The sequence below is a fragment of the Petromyzon marinus genome, unplaced genomic scaffold (genome assembly GCF_048934315.1).
Source record: "Petromyzon marinus isolate PM22_M1 ecotype Great Lakes invasive population unplaced genomic scaffold, UKy_Petmar_22M1.pri1.0 PM_G_Scaffold_36, whole genome shotgun sequence".
Lineage (NCBI taxonomy): Eukaryota > Metazoa > Chordata > Hyperoartia > Petromyzontiformes > Petromyzontidae > Petromyzon > Petromyzon marinus.
Window position 1 is genome coordinate 1,254,512 of NW_027422939.1, and position 20,055 is coordinate 1,274,566.

General features: G+C 51.1%; 1 protein-coding gene across 1 annotated transcript; it reads left to right on the top strand.

The window, feature by feature from the left end:
• Nucleotides 1-8,704: 8,704 nt before the first annotated feature.
• On the top strand, nt 8,705-18,729 carry LOC142915858 (catenin delta-2-like). Its single transcript, XM_076061487.1, has 6 exons — nt 8,705-8,724; nt 9,570-9,750; nt 10,435-10,579; nt 10,868-11,066; nt 11,178-11,295; nt 17,061-18,729. The coding sequence occupies exons 1-6, from the start codon at nt 8,705-8,707 to the stop codon at nt 17,148-17,150; spliced, it is 753 nt and encodes a 250-aa protein (XP_075917602.1). The 3' UTR covers nt 17,151-18,729.
• The last annotated feature ends 1,326 nt before the right edge of the window (nt 18,730-20,055 follow it).

Consider the following 20,055-nt stretch of genomic DNA (forward strand, 5'->3'; position numbering starts at 1 on the left):
AGATAATACTTTGCAGCGTCATCCGGAGCGAAACATTTTATTTTATGTTACGCCAATGAATAGCAGTGGCAGCTAGGGGTGTACAACTCCTCGAGAGCAGTTTTGAGAGAAGATCTCATTGGTAGCGATTCAAGTTGCAGTTTATTGGCAATAGCATTCCAGACTCTGGGGGCATCAATAGCAAAGGCCCTTCCTACGGCAATAGGGAATGTGAAGCTGGTAAATGAGCGAAGACCTGAGGTCAAATTTGTTATTTGAAATAGAGTGGAGATCCAGCAAGTAGTCTGTGGATTTTTTTGTAAGTACATCGTGAATAAATAAGATCTGGTGCACAAGCCGTCGAACATTAAGAGACGTTAAGTTTGACCCAATGTAGAGATCACAGTGGTGAGTCCTATATGTGAAGTTCAATGTAAATTTTAAAGCCGAGTGATAGATGGAATCAAGCTTCTTCAGTACAGTACTTGGGGCTGATTTATACACGATGTCACAGTAGTCAAGTAGAGGCAGTATGGTAGCTTTTATCAATTCCAAACGGAACATTGGGGAGAAGCAGTGCTTGTGTCGATACAGAAAACCAATTTTTATTTTTGTCTTTTTACCAATATAATCAATGTGATCTTCAAAATTCAGTTTTGAATCCAGGATGACCCCAAGATACTTATAGATCTTGACTTGCTCTATTTTATAATTATTTAAGGAATGTAATTGGGGAAACATGACTTCCTGCTTTAGTCCTGGTGAGAAGCATAGCACCTTGGTTTTGTAGGTATTCAGGACTAGTTTAAGAGCAACTAGCTGATGTTGTAGTTTGATGAAATCACCCTGTAGCTTAGCAATCACGTCATCCGGAGAGCGGCCAGCAGTAATCACTATTGTGTCATCTGCAAAAAGATTTACCCTGGAATGATCCAGGTCAGTGCCCAAGTCATTGACATAAAGATAGAAGAAAAGGGGGCCGAGGATGGAACCCTGTGGAACCCCTTTTGTTATCTTAACACTGTTTGACCTCCAACCATCTGTGAATACAGTTTGGGTGCGAGAAAAGAGGTAATTTTGTAACCATTTTACTGTGTTTTCGGAAAAACCGAGGCAACTTAATTTACTAAGCAGGGTGTTGTGGTCTACTGTATCAAAAGCTTTGGACAGGTCTAGAAAAAGACAGGTACAGTACTGCTTATTATCAAGGCTACTGTAAATGTGATTCAGAGAGTCTAATGCAGCAGATGTGGTGCTGTATTTTTTTCCGAACCCAGATTGTTTTAGATGTAGTAGATTGTTGGTGGACAGGAAACTGCTAATTTGGTAGGTCAATAATTTTTCAAAAATTTTCATCAACGGGGACAAAATTGAGATAGGTCAGTAGTTATTTGGATCATCTTTAGGGCCCCCTTTGTGAAGTGGACGGACATAGGAATGTTTCCATTCTAGAGGAACTGATGCTTCTTTGATGGACAGGTTGAAAATATGGGCTATAGGTTTGTATATTAGGTGACCAACAGTTAGTAGAGCAAAGACGGGAATACTATCTGCTCCGGAAGAGGAAGACCCTTTGAGGTAAGACAGTTGTTTCAGAACATTACTTTCGTGGATTGTCTGGAAACTAAATTCGTTTAATGTTTGGACAGGGGTGTAGGAATTTGCATGAGCAGAGGTGACTCCCAATACATTATAAAAAAAGATTACCAGCTTCAGAAAAATGAAGGTTAAAATTGTCAACTATTTTTTTGGGATCTGAAAAATATTCCCCATTTCGGTTAAGCTCAACGGGCAGATTGTCTGTTTTGGATGCCTTTTCGATATATTTGTTTTCAAGAAAATCCTGGCATTTCCATGTGATTCCAGGAGAGTGGAGGAAAAGTAGGCATTTTTTGCATGCCGTATTTTTTTGACGCATCTATTCCTTAAAATCCTGTATTCTAGCCAGTCATTGACCAAATTACTTTTCTCAGCACATGCCCAAGCCTTGTCCCTAGTTTTCATTAGCTTTGTAATCAAATGATCAAACCATGGTGGGCGGTTGCATTTAGTTTTAAATCTAACCAACGGAGCATGTTTGTTAAGAATTTGGAGAAACGTGTACCTGAAAGTCTCCCAAGCCGTAATCAGCTTGGGGATATCAGAGACCTTGTCAATATCCGAGTGAAGCACATCATTAGCAAATGCCTGAGTGCTGAAGTGTCTCATAGAGTGCTTCTCAACCAATTTAGGGGGGCTTTGGGTCTGGCTGATGATCTCACTCCAAAAATGAAGGAGTGATCACTAAGGTTATTACCCAGAACACCAGTCAGTGTGAAATTGTGAGGGGCATATGTCAATAGGACGTCAAGCAGAGTTGACTGTCCCGAATATTTTAGGTTGGGTCTTGCGGGGACATTTATTAATTGAAACAGATTAAATTCATCTGCAAAATGTGTGGCCACGGCCGGCGGGTTTAGCCAATTCCAATTTAGATCACCCACTAAAACTATTTCACCTTTAGGGAGGCGCCCAAAAAGCTCTCTCAGTGCAGACGCAGCTTCAACATCCTTCCCACTAGGCGGTCGATAGCAGCACACTACCAATATCTGTTGATTATTTGGGAGCGTTATTTTGAGAGCGAGACCTTCAAAGCAACATTTTTTAAACAAGGAGTGAGCTAGTGAACAAGCTCCTCAGCCGCCACCATTTCAGTCTCCGACCGCCAGCGCTTCCTCTGCGTCTTCGCCATCAACAACTCCAAGTCCTTCGAGGACATCCACCAGTACAGGTGGGTCGGTGTGTGTGTGTCGGACTTAACGCATCCACAAGTACAGGTGGATGTGTGTCGGACTTAGTGCATCCACAAGTACAGGTGGGTCGGTGTGTGAGTGTGTCGGACTTAGTGAATCCACCAGTACAGGTGTGTGTGTGTCGGACTTAGTGCATCCACAAGTACAGGTGTGTGTGTCGGACTTAGTGCATCCACAAGTACAGGTGTGTGTGTGTCGGACTAAGTGCATCCACAAGTACAGGTGTGTGTGTGTCGGACTTAGTGCATCCACAAGTACAGGTGTGTGTGTGTGTCAGACTTAGTGCATCCACAAGTACAGGTGTGTGTGTGTATCGGACTTAGTGCACCCACCAGTACAGGTGGGTCGGTGTGTGTGTCGGACTTAACGCATCCACAAGTACAGGTGTGTGTGTGTCGGACTTAGTGCATCCACCAGTACAGTGGGTCGGTGTGTGTGTGTGTCGGACTTAGTGCATCCACCAGTACAGATGGGTCGGTGTGTGTGTCGGACTTAGTGCATCCACAAGTACAGGTGTGTGTTTGTGTGTCGGCTTAGTGCATCCACAAATACACGTGGGTGTGTGTGTGTCGGCGGTGGGTGGCTTACTGCAGCTACCATATCATGCGTCTTGTGCTGGAAGAAATAAAGCCTCCAGTTAAATTTTTGACTTGTTACACTGGTCTACAGCCAAAATGCTTTCGAGAAATAAACATGTAGTCCAACTTTACTAATTCTGTGTCACTGAGCTGTCCACTTGACACTGATGTTCCGGTGTGTCTGTTCCACCTGAAGAAGGAGACTTGTGTTGCCTCCGAAACGTCGTGATTTAATTTTCTTTTGTTTTATTTTATTTTACCTCCGTGACTCCACCGTACAAATTGATTCTCATTGTTTCGTGAGGAGTCGACTCCTTTTTAATCGCATAAGAATCGACTCCCATTGACTTGCACAGGGAATCGGATTGTAGATTGTCTTAGAAATCGATTGCTTATTGAATTGCATGAGGAATCGACTTAGCGTCTGAATCAATTCCTTGTCGACTTGTGTTTGGAACCGGTTCGTCGTGTGGAGTTGGATCCGGGTCCGGGGGGTTCAGCATCGCCTGGTGAGATTACACTCAACACTCACCACTACTCACCACTAGTACACTCACCACTACTCATCACTAGTACACTCACCACTACTCACCACTAGTACACTCACCACTAGTACACTCACCACTAGTACACTCACCACTCACCACTAGTACACTCACCACTAGTACACTCACCACTACTCACCACTCACCACTAGTACACTCACCACTAGTACACTCACCACTACTCACCACTAGTACACTCACCACTAGTACACTCACCACTACTCACCACTAATACACTCACCACTAGTACACTCACCACTACGCACCACTAGTACACTCACCACTACTCACCACTAGTACACTCACCACTACTCACCACTAGTACACTCACCACTAGTACACTCACCACTTACCACTACTCACCACTTACCACTAGTACACTCACCACTAGTACACTCACCACTTACCACTACTCACCACTCACCACTAGTACACTCACCACTACTCACCACTCACCACTAGTACACTCACCACTAGTACACCCACCACTCACCACTAGTACACTCACCACTAGTACACTCACCACTAGTACACTCACCACTACTCACTAGTACACTCACCACTACTCACCACTAGTACACTCACCACTCACCACTACTCACCACTCACCACTAGTACACTCACCACTAGTACACTCACCACTACTCACCACTCACCACTAGTACACTCACCACTAGTACACCCACCACTCACCACTAGTACACTCACCACTAGTACACTCACCACTAGTACACTCACCACTACTCACCACTACTCACCACTAGTACACTCACCACTAGTACACTCACCACTCACCACTAGTACACTCACCACTACTCACCACTAGCACACTCACCACTAGTACACTCACCACTCACCACTAGTACACTCACCACTAGTACACTCACCACTACTCAACACTCACCACTAGTACACTCACCACTACTCACCACTACTCACCACTAGTACACTCACCACTAGTACACTCACCACTACTCACCACTCACCACTACTCACCACTCACCACTAGTACACTCACCACTAATACACTCACCACTAGTACACTCACCACTAGTACACTCACCACTCACCACTAGTACACTCACCACTAGCACACTCACCACTCACCACTAGTACACTCACCACTACTCACCACTAGTACACTCACCACTACTCACCACCACTCACCACTAGTACACTCACCACTCCCCCACTAGTACACTCACCACTACTCACCACTAGTACACTCACCACTAGTACACTCACCACTACTCACCACTCACCACTACTCACCACTCACCACTAGTACACTCACCACTAGTACACTCACCACTACTCACCACTACTCACCACTAGTACACTCACCACTAGTACACTCACCACTCACCACTAGTACACTCACCACTACTCACCACTAGCACACTCACCACTAGTACACTCACCACTCACCACTAGTACACTCACCACTAGTACACTCACCACTACTCAACACTCACCACTAGTACACTCACCACTACTCACCACTACTCACCACTAGTACACTCACCACTAGTACACTCACCACTACTCACCACTCACCACTACTCACCACTCACCACTAGTACACTCACCACTAGTACACTCACCACTCACCACTAGTACACTCACCACTAGCACACTCACCACTCACCACTAGTACACTCACCACTACTCACCACTAGTACACTCACCACTACTCACCACCACTCACCACTAGTACACTCACCACTCCCCCACTAGTACACTCACCACTACTCACCACTAGTACACTCACCACTAGTACACTCACCACTACTCACCACTCACCACTACTCACCACTCACCACTAGTACACTCACCACTACTCACCACTCACCACTACTCACCACTCACCACTAGTACACTCACCACTCACCACTACTCACCACTAGTACACTCACCACTACTCACCACTACTCAACACTCACCACTAGTACACTCACCACTAGTACACTCACCACTAGTACACCCACCACTCACCACTAGTACACTCACCACTCACCACTAGTACACTCACCACTAGTACACTCACCACTAGTACACTCACCACTAGTACACTCACCACTCACCACTAGTACACTCACCACTAGCACACTCACCACTCACCACTAGTACACTCACCACTACTCACCACTAGTACACTCACCACTACTCACCACCACTCACCACTAGTACACTCACCACTCCCCCACTAGTACACTCACCACTACTCACCACTAGTACACTCACCACTAGTACACTCACCACTACTCACCACTCACCACTACTCACCACTCACCACTAGTACACTCACCACTAGTACACTCACCACTACTCACCACTCACCACTACTCACCACTCACCACTAGTACACTCACCACTCACCACTACTCACCACTAGTACACTCACCACTACTCACCACTACTCAACACTCACCACTAGTACACTCACCACTAGTACACCCACCACTCACCACTAGTACACTCACCACTCACCACTAGTACACTCACCACTAGTACACTCACCACTAGTACACCCACCACTCACCACTACTCACCACTAGTACACTCACCACTAGTACACTCACCACTCACCACTACTCACCACTAGTACACTCACCACTAGTACACTCACCACTCACCACTAGTACACTCACCACTCACCACTGCTCACCACTCACCACTACTCACCACTAGTACACTCACCACTAGTACACTCACCACTACTCACCACTAGTACACTCACCACTAGTACACTCACCACTAGTACACCCACCACTCACCACTACTCACCACTAGTACACTCACCACTAGTACACTCACCACTCACCACCACTCACCACTAGTACACTCACCACTCACCACTACTCACCACTCACCACTACTCACCACTAGTACACTCACCACTACTCACCACTAGTACACTCAACACTCACCACTAGTACACTCACCACTAGTACACTCACCACTAGTACACTCAACACTCACCACTAGTACACTCACCACTAGTACACTCACCACTACTCACCACTCACCACTAGTACACCGCTGTGTCTGTTCCACCTGAAGAAGGAGACTTGTGTTGCCTCCGAAACGTCGTGATTTAATTGTTTTCTTTTATTTTGTTTTATTTTACCTCCGTGACGCCACCGTATAAATTGATTCTCAACATTGTTTCGTGAGGAGTCGACTCCTTTTTAAACGCATTAAGAATCGACTCTTATTGACTTGCACGGGGAATCGGATTGAAGAGTTGTATTAGAATTCGATTGCTCATTGAATTGCATGAGGAATCGACTTAGAGTCTGAATCAATACCTTGTCGACTTGTGTTTGGAACCGGTTCGTCGTGTGGAGTTGGATCCGGGTTTGGGGGGTTCAGCATCGCCTGGTGAGTTTACACTCAACACTCACCACTACTCACCACTAGTACACTCACCACTAGTACACTCACCACTACTCACCACTCACCACTAGTACACTCACCACTACTCACCACAAGTACACTCACCACTCACCACTACTCACCACTAGTACACTCACCACTAGTACACTCACCACTCACCACTAGTACACTCACCACTCACCACTACTCACCACTACTCACCACTAGTACACTCACCACTAGTACACTCACCACTAGTACACTCACCACTCACCACTAGTACACTCACCACTACTCACCACTAGTACACTCACCACTCACCACTAGTACACTCACCACTACTCACCACTAGTACACTCACCACTACTCACCACTCACCACTAGTACACTCACCACTAGTACACTCACCACTACTCTCCACTCACCACTAGTACACTCACCACTAGTACACTCAACACTCACCACTACTCACCACTCACCACTAGTACACTCACCACTAGTACACTCACCACTACTCTCCACTCACCACTACTCACCACTAGTACACTCACCACTAGTACACTCAACACTCACCACTACTCACCACTCACCACTAGTACACTCACCACTACTCACCACTACTCACCACTCACCACTAGTACACTCACCACTAATACATTCACCACTACTCACCACTAGTACACTCACCACTAGTACACTCACCACTAGTACACTCACCACTACTCACCACTCACCACTAGTACACTCACCACTACTCACCACTACTCACCACTAGTACACTCACCACTCACCACTAGTACACTCACCACTAGTACACTCACCACTACTCAACACTCACCACTACTCACCACTCACCACTAGTACACTCACCACTACTCACCACTAGTACACTCACCACTACTCACCACTAGTACACTCACCACTGGTATACTCACCACTAGTACACCCACCACTCACCACTACTCACCACTCACCACTAGTACACTCACCACTAGTACACTCACCACTCACCACTACTCACCACTAGTACACTCACCACTAGTACTCTCACCACTCACCACTACTCACCACTAGTACACTTACCACTAGTACACTCACCACTCACCACTAGTACACTCACCACTAGTACACTCACCACTCACCACTAGTACACTCACCACTAGTACACTCACCACTAGTACACTCACCACTCACCACTACTCACCACTAGTACCCCCACCACTCACCACTAGTACACTGACCACTAGTACACTCACCACTCACCACTACTCACCACTAGTACACTCACCACTCACCACTAGTACACTCACCACTAGTACACTCACCACTACTCACCACTAGTACACTCACCACTAGTACACTCACCACTAGTACACTCACCACTCCCCCACTCCCCCTCCCTCCCCCCCAGGTCGAGGACTTTGTCACCACCATGGCCAACGCGGCCTTCCTGTCTCACGCTCTGCGCCCTGACCCTTCTGCTGTCCCTGCTGCTGTTGCTGCCCCTGCTGTCCCTGCTGCTGCTGCCCCTGCTGTCCCTGCTGCCCCCGCTGTCCCTGCTGCCCCTGTTGCTGCCCCTGCTGTCCCTGCTGCTGCTGCCCCTGCTGCTGCTGTCCCTGCTGTCCCTGCTGTCCCTGCTGCCCCTGCTGCTGTCCCTGCTGCTGCTGCTGCCCCTGCTGCCCCCGCTGTCCCTGCTGTTGCTGTCCCTGCTGCTGCTGTCCCTGCTGCTGTCCCTGCTGCTGCTGCCCCTGCTGCTGCTGTCCCTGCTGCTGCTGCCCCTGCCGCCGCTGCCCCTGCTGCCCCTGCCGCCGCTGCCCCTGCTGTCCCTGCTGCTGCTCCTGCTGCTGTCCCTGCTGCTACTGCCGCACTGCCGCTTGGCTCCTCGCTGTGCCGCTGGTGGCTCGGCTTCCTGGGCGCTCTCAGACGCTGCTGCTGCTGCTGCACCACCACCAACACCACCGCCGCTGGCTGTGGTGTTGGTGGTGTTGGTGGTGGTGGGGGTGGTGGTGGTGTTGGTGACGGTGGTGGCGGTGGTGTTGGTGGTGTTGGTGGTGTTGGTGGGGGTGGTGGCGGTGGTGGTGTTGGTGGTGGTGTTATTGGTGGTGGTGTTGGTGGCGGTGGTGTTGGTGGTGGTGGTGTTGTCGGTGGTGGTGTTGGTGGCGGTGGTGGTGTTGGTGGTGGTGGGGTGGTGGTGTTGGTGGTGGTGGCGGTGGTGGTGGTGTTGGTGGTGGTGGTGGTGGCGGTGGTGGCGGTGGTGGTGGTGGTGGTGTTGGTGGGGGTGGTGGCCGTGGTGGCAGTGGTGATGGTGGTGGTGGGGGTGGTGGTGGTGGCGGTGGTGGTGGTGTTGGTGGGGGTGGTGGCCGTGGTGGCAGTGGTGGTTGCGAGCAACCCGAGGAGTGGGCGGTGGCAGTGGTGAGGGCGGCTGGGACGCCGCGCTCACTCCTCACGCTGCTCACTGACCGTGAGGACGACGACCAGGTGAGACCACGGGTGGGGCGCACAAGGATATGTGTCTGTGTGTGTGTAGGTCGACTCAGCTTCAAATGAGTACCTGGAGCGATGTGTAAACATCGCCGCTAGGGAGACAAAGGCGGCCGGGCATGGTGCTGGCCACCCACCCCCTCGTGTGCCGTGCTGGCCTTTAAAGGCGCTCGCTAACAGCACTTGCCCCTACAGTCTGTTAAGGCTATACGGGGTATCTTTGTCTGTGCGCGGCACGGGCTAGAGAAGAGATGGAGTGACGTGGTACAAGAGGATGTGGAGCTGAGTCGACTTCCCGATGACTGGTACCAGCGGTGTAAAAATCGGCCTCTGTGGAGGAGGCTCGTGAAGGACGCTACTGGGCAGTTGGAGGCAGTCGCCCTCCAACAACAACGGAGGGCGGAGGAGTGACGCTCACAACAACGAGCGGAGCGCCGGGTGGCTAAAGCACAGCAGGTTGGCACAGGAGGGGGCACAGGCGGTGCATCAGCCAGTCATCTCAGTCAGTCGACCCGTGGCACCTGGGTCTGTCCCTTGACCTTCTGCCAGCGGGCGTTCGACACTTCACGTGGCCTCAAGGTGCACATAGCCTGGCACAAGCGTCGTGGTGACATCACCGCCACTTGGTGGCGTATGGCGGTTGTTGTTTGTGCATCTCCTCATCTCCCCGTGCCCCCACAGGTGCGTGCGTATGCATGTGAGGTGTTGCAAGTCCTCAGCTCCAACCATGTTGGCGCATTGGCCCTCTGCAACAATGGAGGCATCGCGGCCTTCGCCAGCCTGCTGGGACGCACTCACAACCCTCACACCCTGGAGAAGATCACCGGTAGCAACCCACCCACACTCACCACCCACTCTCGCCACCCACACTCACCACTCACCACCCACTCTCACCACCCACACTCACCACCCACGCTCACCACCCACGCTCACCACCCACACTCACCACCCACACTCACCACCCACACTCACCACCCATGCTCGCCACGCTCGTCACGCTCACCACTCTCACCACGCTCACCACGCTCACCAGGCTCACCACTCTCGCCATGCTCACCACCCACACTCACCACTCACACTCACCACCCACCCACCCTCGCCACCCCTACCCCAGGCACGCTGTGGAACCTGTCGTGCCACGAGCCTCTGAGGGCTGCGCTGGTGGAGCTCTGCCTCCCGGCGCTGGTGGAGCTCGTGCTGGTGCCAGAGAGCGGCTGGAGGAGCAACGTTGGAGACAAACCCTCATCACCCTCCTCACCCAGCTCGCCCGCCTCGCCTTCCGCGGCGTTCTGCAACGCCCTGGCGTGCCTGCGGTAAGGCGCGCCGAGGCAGACGTGACGGGGACGTCGCGGTGGACGCGACGGGAATGTCGCGGTTGACGTGACGGGGACGTCAGGGTTCACGTCACGGCGGTGACGTTGCAGGGAGTTGAGCTCGGCAGACCCGGACAGGCGGCTGAGCATGCGGCAGTGTGAGGGGCTGGTGGACTGCGTGCTGCACTTCATCCGCTCGGCACTCAAAGGCCACAACATCGAGACTCAGGTGACCCCCACACCAAGATGGGTAGTGGTAAAGTAGTGGTTAGCGCTACGAACCCGGCGACCCGGGTTCAATTCCCGCTCGTGGCCAACACCGGTGACGATTATCTGAAATGGTCCTGGGCCTCCCCTAGGTGTACTCAGCCTCAAATGAGTACCTTGGGTGGTGTGTAAACATCACCACTGGGCAGACAAAGGTGGTCGGGCATTGTGCTTGCCACCAACCCCCTCACAGCACTTGCCCCTACAGTCTGTTAAGGCTATATGGAGGGTCTTTGTGTATGTGTGTGTATGTGTGTACTCGTGTGTGGATGTATGTGTGTGTGTATGTATGTCCGTGTGTGTGTATTGTCCGGCAAAAACAACCCCCTACCTCCTCGAGGTGCCGGATGGCAATGTTGTGGTGGGCAGTGCCGTGGGGGGAGGGCCAATTTAGATTGGCCTTTCCCTTCATGGCATTTGTTACCACCACAGCGGCCAAAAGGGGGCTTTGGACCAGTGCGAGGGACTGGTAACCCCTCCACTTTCAATTAACTACCACTAAAATACGAGGTAATGCATTTATTAAGTTTGTGCCGGAGGCACCAGGGGTACGGGCGTCTATGACGTCTCCTGGCCAAACCCCATTTGGCGGAGCGAGGAGATTGAATCTTTACCCTCGGGGCTTCTCCTGGAACAACAAAAAGCCTCTACAGATGGCCACGTGGAATGTTCGAATGCTCACTGCGGAGGAGAGGCTTCCATTCTTTTGTTGGGAGCTGGACTGGTACCGCCTGCATCTCTGGTATTCAGGAGGTCCAGGGGACCGGCTCTGGCTCCTGCCACCATGAGGGGTGGACAGTCCTTTACTCGGGGCAGGAGACTGCCAAACAACAGGGAGTGGCTCTTCTTCTGAACAAAAGAATGAAGGGGGCGTGGGAGTGTGGCGGTCAGGTGTGGGTTGCTGTAATCCCCAGGCTACTTTGGGCTCGCCTTCCCATCAACCAGAGGCGAGGAGTGGTGGTCATGGTTATGTATGCCCCCACTGAAGACGAACATCTGGAGGGATGCAGGCAAGGCCGATGAGTCAGATGGCTTCTATGACCTCCTGTCACAGATACTGGCTAAAGTGGCCCCTCGGGATAGAGTCATCTTGTTGGGTGACTTCAATGCCCGAGTTGGTCATGATGCTAGCACCTGGTCTGGAGTGATTGGAGGGCATGGGCCAGATCAGCTCAATAACAACGGTAAGAGACTGATAGATTGTTGTGCAGCCCATGGGCTTGTAATTACCAACACGCTGTTCCGGCATCGGCACATCCACACAACATCATGGATGCATGCCAGGTCCAAGTGTAGCGAGTCCAACTGAGTCGCAGACGTTGTCTTGGGAGCAACACTTTATTCAGAAACTCAACGTAACGTAACACAACCTACACCTGGGTGTTGAATGCTCATCGAGCCACGCTACGGCAGAACTAGACGCGGTTCGCTATCCCGCCCCAGACCACAAGCTGGGTCCCGGACCACGTGGCTAGAGGCTTCTTCAACCCGACGTGGATCTTCATCACCAGCAACACGAAGAACCCCGAGCCCCTACCGGGGCCCCCGTTATATCGGCCTGGGCTGGGGTTGGCTCCGCCCCTCGCCCCGCCCACCTTCCAGATCTCTCCGGCTCTTTCCCGAAGGCTCCCCGAGAGCTCTGCTATACCACGTGACCGCCCAGCGGCCCCCGTCCACCGGAGGCCCCCCTCCAATATCATCCGGTCACGTGTGGGCAGGCCAACCAGCGTATCATGTCCCAACGTAACCCTGCCTGGCTGACACTCCCTCTCGCTCCCTCACCGGGAGCCCGCACCGCACACTGCACGTTAGTGCCTCCACGCTGCACAGTGCTCACCCAAGCCCCGTGAGGGCTGGTACTTCGCCCAGTAAGCGGACTACACATATTGCCAAGACATTATCCGCCGCGGTTTCGTAAGCCCGGCACCACACAGTGACAATCACAGTCACTACACAAGCAAGAACATCTGCTGGACTACATTGTGACGTAACAGTGGATGCGGGCCCATGTCCTTGACACCAGGAGCTGATCTGCCCACTGACCATCGACTTGTCATTTTTAAGATGCGCCTGCCATTCTTCCACTCCGGTGGTGGGTGTACACCCAGGACCCCATTCAAACCCATAGTGGCATGGTCTCAGCTAGCAGATTAAAGTTTCAAGCGAGAATTTAATCATCGCTTGCAGCTGGGGTTGGCATCATCCCAAACCTCCTCATGTCGAGGGGAAATGGGCGAGGTTTAGGACTGTGGCTTATGCAGCTGCAATGGCTTCTTTGGGTACACGGTCCAGACCTCCTCAGAGACCCTGGCTGACAAAGGAGGTGTTCAGGCTGGCTGAGAAAAAGCGACAGGCCCACTCTCATCATCTACAACATCCCATGTCAGAGAATGAGGAGGCTTACCGCAGCCTTCGCTCAGAGGTTCGTAGAGCCGTGAGGCGCCTCAAGGATGGTTGGTGGTTGCAGGTTGCTGAGGAGATGGAGTCTGCCCCAATGGCCTGCGATCACAAATTCCTATTTAACTCCATCAAAAAAAGTAACCTGCAGCGCCACACCTATTACCATCAATAAGAGAAAGAACGGTGACCCAATCTCCGACCCCCAGGAACAGGTTTGCAGATTTGCTGAGCATTTTTCGGAGGTCCTGGGGGAGGGGAAATCCCCCAACCTGGAAAACATCGTGGGACAAAGTGGGGATAACCCTGCTGAGGCTGCGGTGCCTCATATATTGGAAGAGGAAGTCACCCCCTGTGAGTGGCTGGCTGAGGTGCCATCTGTTGAAGAAGTACTGAAGGCGATCCAGAGTCTGAGACCAGGAAAGGCACTGGGTAGAGATTATCTCCCAAGCAAAATGCTGAGGGAGGGTGGCGTTTGTGCACAGACTGCCCTATATGACATCATAACAGCAGTCTGGACCACTGGACGGGTTCCGCAGGATTGGAAGGATGCCCTGGTGGTCCCCCTCTTTAAGAAGGGGGACCGCACAGACTGTAACAACTACAGGGGCATCTCATGCCTCAGTGTGCTGGGAAAGGTCATGGCAAGGATTATTCAACATCGCCTTGCCAGGCACGCTGAGGCGAGGCTTGCAGAGCCCCATTGCGGTTTCAGGAAAGGGCGGTCCTGCAAAGATGCCATATTTTCTATCGGTCTGCTACAGCAGAAGTGTAGGAAATTCTACATCTCTGCTTTTTTGACCTGCTCAAGGCCTATGATACCATCAGTAGGCCTGGGCTCTGGGTTGTTCTTAGTGCTTTCGGAGTCCCTAACCCTCTGCTCATGGTCATTAAGGACCTTCATGATGGTGAGCGGGCCCGGGTAGAACTTCGTGGCCAGGGTGCGACAGTGATGTCCTCTGGCTCCCACATTATTTAACATCTATTTTGACCACGTAGTTCGTGAAGCCTTCAATAGCTGTACCGGGGGAATCTCCATTTGGTACAGATATAAGGGAGGCTGATCGATGCCCAGGTGCGGTCAAGGGATGGCTCCCTATTGCTCAACCACGTTATGTATGCCGATGATTTGGTAATTGCTGCTCATTCAGAGGAGGAGTTGGAGATGCTGGCTGCTGAGACTGGAGTGTGCCACTAAGAGATGGGGCCTTACCATCACCCCCACCAAAACTAAGCACCTGCCTGGGTATTTTGTACCATCGGACACTCCACCCCCACAACTCCCAATCGGTGATGGGGCAGTTGTGGAGAGAGTAGAGAGATTCCCATATTTATTTTTTACCTACGTGACTTTACCGAATAGAACCAAAGAGTATGAGTTTCCCATACCTGGGCAGTGTGCTCATGACCGGCTCCAGTTTAACAGCAGAGGTCTCACTCCGAATCAGTCGAGCGGCAATATCTTTTCATCGGTTGCGTAACGCTGTGTGGAAGCTACCTGGTCTGTCGCTCCGCACTAAGCTTCAGGTCTTCTCGGCCACGGTCATTCCCTCCCTTCTCTACGCTTGCGAAACGTGGACCCCCCTAATGGAACATCTTCGCCGGTTAGAAACATTTAGGCTGGCCTGCCTACAATCCATCCTGGGTTTAACCAGGCTGGATTGTGTGAGGAGCTCACAAATCCTTGAAAGATCTGGGCAGGGTCCCATCGGTGAGCTCCTCCGGCGGGGAAGGCTGCGATGGCTGGGTCATGTAGCCCGCATGCCCAGCCAACGCATGCCGAAACAGCTTTTGTTCGGCCGGATTGAGGGGGCTAAGCGGCCGCGGCACGGGCTAGAGAAGAGATGGAGTGATGTGGTACAGGAGGACGTGGAGCTGAGTGGACTTGCCGATGACTGGTACCAGCGGTGTCAAGATCGACCTCTGTGGAGGAGGCTCGTGAAGGATGCTACTGGGCAGTTGGAGGTAGTCGCCCTCCAACAACAACGGAGGGCGGAGGAGCGACGCTCACAACAACGAGCGGAGCGCCGGGTGGCTAAAGCACAGCAGGTTGGCACAGTAGGGGGCACAGGTGGTGCATCAGCCAGTCATCTCAGTCAGTCGACCCGTGGCACCTGGGTCTGCCCCGTGACCTCCTGCCAGCGGGCGTTCGACACTTCACGTGGCCTCAGGGTGCACATGGCCTGGCACAAGCGTCGTGGTGACGTCACCGCCACTTAGTGGCGAATGGCGGTTGTTGTGTCTGTGTGTGTCTGTGTGTGTGTGTCTGTGTGTGTCTGTGTGTGTGTGTGTCTGTGTGTGTGTGTCTGTGTGTGTGTCTGTGTATCTCTGTGTGTGTCTGTGTGTGTCTGTGTGTATCTGTGTGTGTCTGTGTGTATCTGTGTGTGTCTGTGTGTATCTGTGTGTGTCTGTGTGTGTCTGTGTGTATCTGTGTGTCTGTGTGTGTCTGTCTGTGTGGGGGGAGCGATAGTGTAGCGGTTAGCGCACTGCGCTATGAACCCGGCGACACGGGTTCGTTTCCCGCTCACGGCCAACACAAGTGACAATTATCTTAACCGGTCCCGGGCCTCCCCTAGGTCGACTCACCCTCAAATGAGTACCTGGTGCAGTGTGCAAACATTGCCACTAGGGAGACAAAGGCGGTCGGGCGTGGTGCTGGCCACCCACCCCCTCGTGTACCGTTACCGGCCTTCATAGGTGCTCGCTAACAGCACTTGCCCCTACAGTCTGTTAAGGCTATATGGGGGATCTTTGATCTTTGGTCTGTCTGTGTGTGTCTGTGTGTTTCTGTGTGTCTGTGTGTATCTGTGTGTCCGTGTGTGTCTGTGTGTGTCTGTGTCTGTGTGTGTCTGTGTGTGTCTGTGTCTGTGTGTGTCTGTGTGTGTCTGTGTGTATCTGTGTGTGTCTGTGTGTATCTGTGTGTATATATCTGTGTGTGTGTCTGTGTGTGTATGTGTGTGTATGTGTGTGTGTCTGTGTGTGTGTCTTGGGAGCGGTAGTGTAGTGGTTAGCGCTACGCTGCGCTACGAACCCGGCGACTCGATTCCCGCTAACGGCCAACACCGGTGACGATTATTTGAACCCGTCCCGGTCCTGGGCCTCCCCTAGGTCGACTCAGCCTCAAATGAGTACCTGGTGCTGTGTGTAAACATCGCCACTGGGGAGACAAAGGCGGCCGGGCGTGGTGCTGGCCACCCACCCCCTCGTGTACTGTGCCGGCCTTCATAGGTGCTCGCTAACAGCACTCGCCCCTACAGTCTGTTAAGGCTACACGGGGGATCTTTGTCTTTACCTTTGTGCATCTGTGTGTGTGTGTGTGTGCTGCGTCAGGACGGCATGGAGCCAGGATGTATTTGCAGCGAGGGCTTTGCTCACCGCTCTCTGGGCTCACCGCAAGCTCCACGCCAGCTACAAGAATGACGGCTGGGACAGGGAGCACTTCCTGTCACAAAGATTTCTCGAGCAGCAGCGGAGTCAGCGGCAGCTGTGGCAGCAGTGGCAGCTGTGGCAGCAGTGGCAGCTGTGGCAGCAGTGGCAGCAGTGGCGTCTGTCGCAGCGGCCGCAGTAGCAGCGGTAGTAGGAGCAGTCGTGGCTGTGGCATTGTTGTTGTTGATTTGGTTGTTGATGTTTATGATGTTGTTGTTGATGATGTTGATTTTGATGATGTTGATGATGTTGATTTTGTTGTTAAAGATGTTGATGTCGTTCGACTGGTGGGCTACGGGAATGAGGTAACGACGGTAGAATCTGCCGGTGGAGCGAGCCTCTGGAACAAGCGAGACCGTTCGGGAATTGGGGAGATGCGTGGGAGAATCGGGGCTGTTGCAGTGGAGGTCTCCGCCTGTTTGAGTGAACGCGTCTCTACAGTAAAGAAACCATCTCAAGATAAGTGTGACAAGTCTTCATCGCACATGCAATGAATGCACTTGGCACACGCCACACACTCAGAATGCAATTTGACTCGACGCAATCTATTCCTAGAATGAAATTGTTCCGCCGTCCACCTGGTAACCAAATAGTCCAGTGGGTTTATGAACAAACACATTCTCTTGCAGAGGGAGCTGGTAGGAACGTTGGGTTGCTCGGTCAATGGCCAGGGTCAACGGCACCACCACGTGGTGTATTCCGCAAATATGCCCGACTGTGAGGGCGGGCACTAGCCGGCGTGAGTAGGTTACACGTTGAGTTTAATAAGGGCACCACGGGGTGACCAGCCCCTCCCCTCCCCCACCCAGCCCCACCCCTCCCACCCCTCACCCAGCCCCTCCCCACCCTCCCCTCCCCACCCAGCCCCTCCCCACCCTCCCCTCCCCACCCAGCCCCTCCCCATCCTCCCCTCTCCACCCAGCCCCACCCCTCCCATTTTTAGATGCACGACGGACGGACGGACACAATAATCCCCTGTGGGCTGGTGGTGTAACCAGGAGGTTCCTACCAGTATCATTGAGCTTCAAATCTAATTGATGCATAGATTCGAATCGCAACCCTTGCAGTCACTAATCTACATAGTCAACACAGTTTGATTGTTTTTTATAGATATGCCAATTAGGACATAGTTTCATGATGTTTAAGTCTCAGTGCGAGTGATATATGCTCGTCATTGCCTTGCTGCTGCTTGAACGAGCGGTGGGGAGCGGTAGTTGTAGTAGCGGTCAGCACTGTGCCGCGCTACGAACCCCCGGACACCCGAGTTCGATTCCTTCTCACGGCCAACACCCAGTGACCAATAAAAAAAAAAACCGTCTGCAATTCTGTTTAACGTCCAGTAGTAGTAGGCTTCTTTAATAACGAGGAATAACAACGTGAACAATAAACATCTACATTAACATCCAGAAGTTGTAGGCTTCCGTGACCAACGTTGACCATAATAGACGTTGTTTTTGGGTTAGATCGTGTCGTATTATTGCTCTTTGGTGTTGGCCCCACTTTTGTATGCTCTCGTGGTTTGTGACGTTACGGTGTTGTAATTAAATAAACATTGACGACAATGTAAAATAAAGCAGTTTGTTTCGTGTTGTTTCTTTGCTGGTGGGTTAGGGAATTGAGAACATTCCACACATGGAGTTGTTTCCTTGACGGTGGCTTTCATAAATAGGTGGGATAGCAAGATGAGTAATTTTATTATCACTTTCATGTGATCACGCGACCAGGTTTCACATGTCTGCATGAAGTCTAGGGCAGTAAGACTGTTTTTAGAGTGCTCGACATACAATGTGAAGGTTGGTACCGTATTTTCCCGCATATAGCCTGCGGACGCATATACCCCGCAAAAATAGCATTTTGTGTAAAACCGACACTTCTTTCAAATGTTTCTTGCCGTTGGTTTTTCACACCTGATGATGACCGTTTGTGTTATGGCCGAAACGTGAGAATTTTTATTGTTTAATATATATTTTATTATTTTGTTGTTTCCCTTTAACGTGACTTTACCGAAAGAGCTAAGAATATGAATTACTGCAGTCACAAAAGCTTTGAATCAAAATTTCAGACACCCCGCACCTCCATATACCCCGCATGCATTCATAGATTTAACGTCGTTACCGCAGCTTAATTCCATCATTAAAACGAAGTTTACATTTGTAATACATTACACTATCAATTGTTAACATTAAAATCATAACTTGCAATAAAGAAAACAAACTAACCGGAAACGAGTGAACTTAAAACAGTAAATAAGTAAGAAAAGTGAATATCCAATAAATAAGTAACACGTAACTTGTAGATAAGTAAGTAGTTTTAGCACTGGTAGATTGCGCACTGCGCAGACAATAGCGGCACTACGGTAACGCCGTGGCCTCGCCCACCCCCCACCTCTCCCCCAGCTCTCCTGTCGCCGGTAAACAAAGTACGCCCACTTCAAACATCATTTCATTGTACAAACAATTCGAATCATTTAAAAGTGATAACGTGCAATATTAGTGTGAGTGGTTTATTCAGCAGTGCTTCAGTCAAAGGTAAGTGTTGCATAGTGGATAGTCCTACCATTAAAAACTGTAAACGAGTCATGACTTGTCACACGTGTAAAATATTTCTGGGATAGCCAGCACCTCCATATACCCCGCAGGGTCTTGTTTGTTTGTAAAAAGTTGTATACCCCGTGGGTTATATGCGGGAAAATGCGGTAGTGTATATACTGATTGGATATCTATTATTTTTAAAAAATTAGTATCACTTTCAAAAACCTAACAGTTGGTTGTTTAAATCGAGATGATTGGCATCCCTTTCTTGAATAAAGAGGGAAACAGGTTAATGACATAACAGTGCACTACACAAATTAATGGTTGTAGAGGATTACTTTATTGTTACAGCTTATTTGAAAGCAGGT

What these genes read in the sequence shown, in the direction of transcription:
- LOC142915858 (XM_076061487.1), top strand. Translation starts at nt 8,705, where the DNA reads ATGGCCAACGCGGCCTTCCT. An exon ending in ACCGTGAGGACGACGACCAG is followed by an intron (nt 9,751 to 10,434) that starts GTGAGACCACGG and finishes GTGCCCCCACAG; the next exon opens with GTGCGTGCGTATGCATGTGA. An exon ending in GCCACAACATCGAGACTCAG is followed by an intron (nt 11,296 to 17,060) that starts GTGACCCCCACA and finishes GTGCTGCGTCAG; the next exon opens with GACGGCATGGAGCCAGGATG.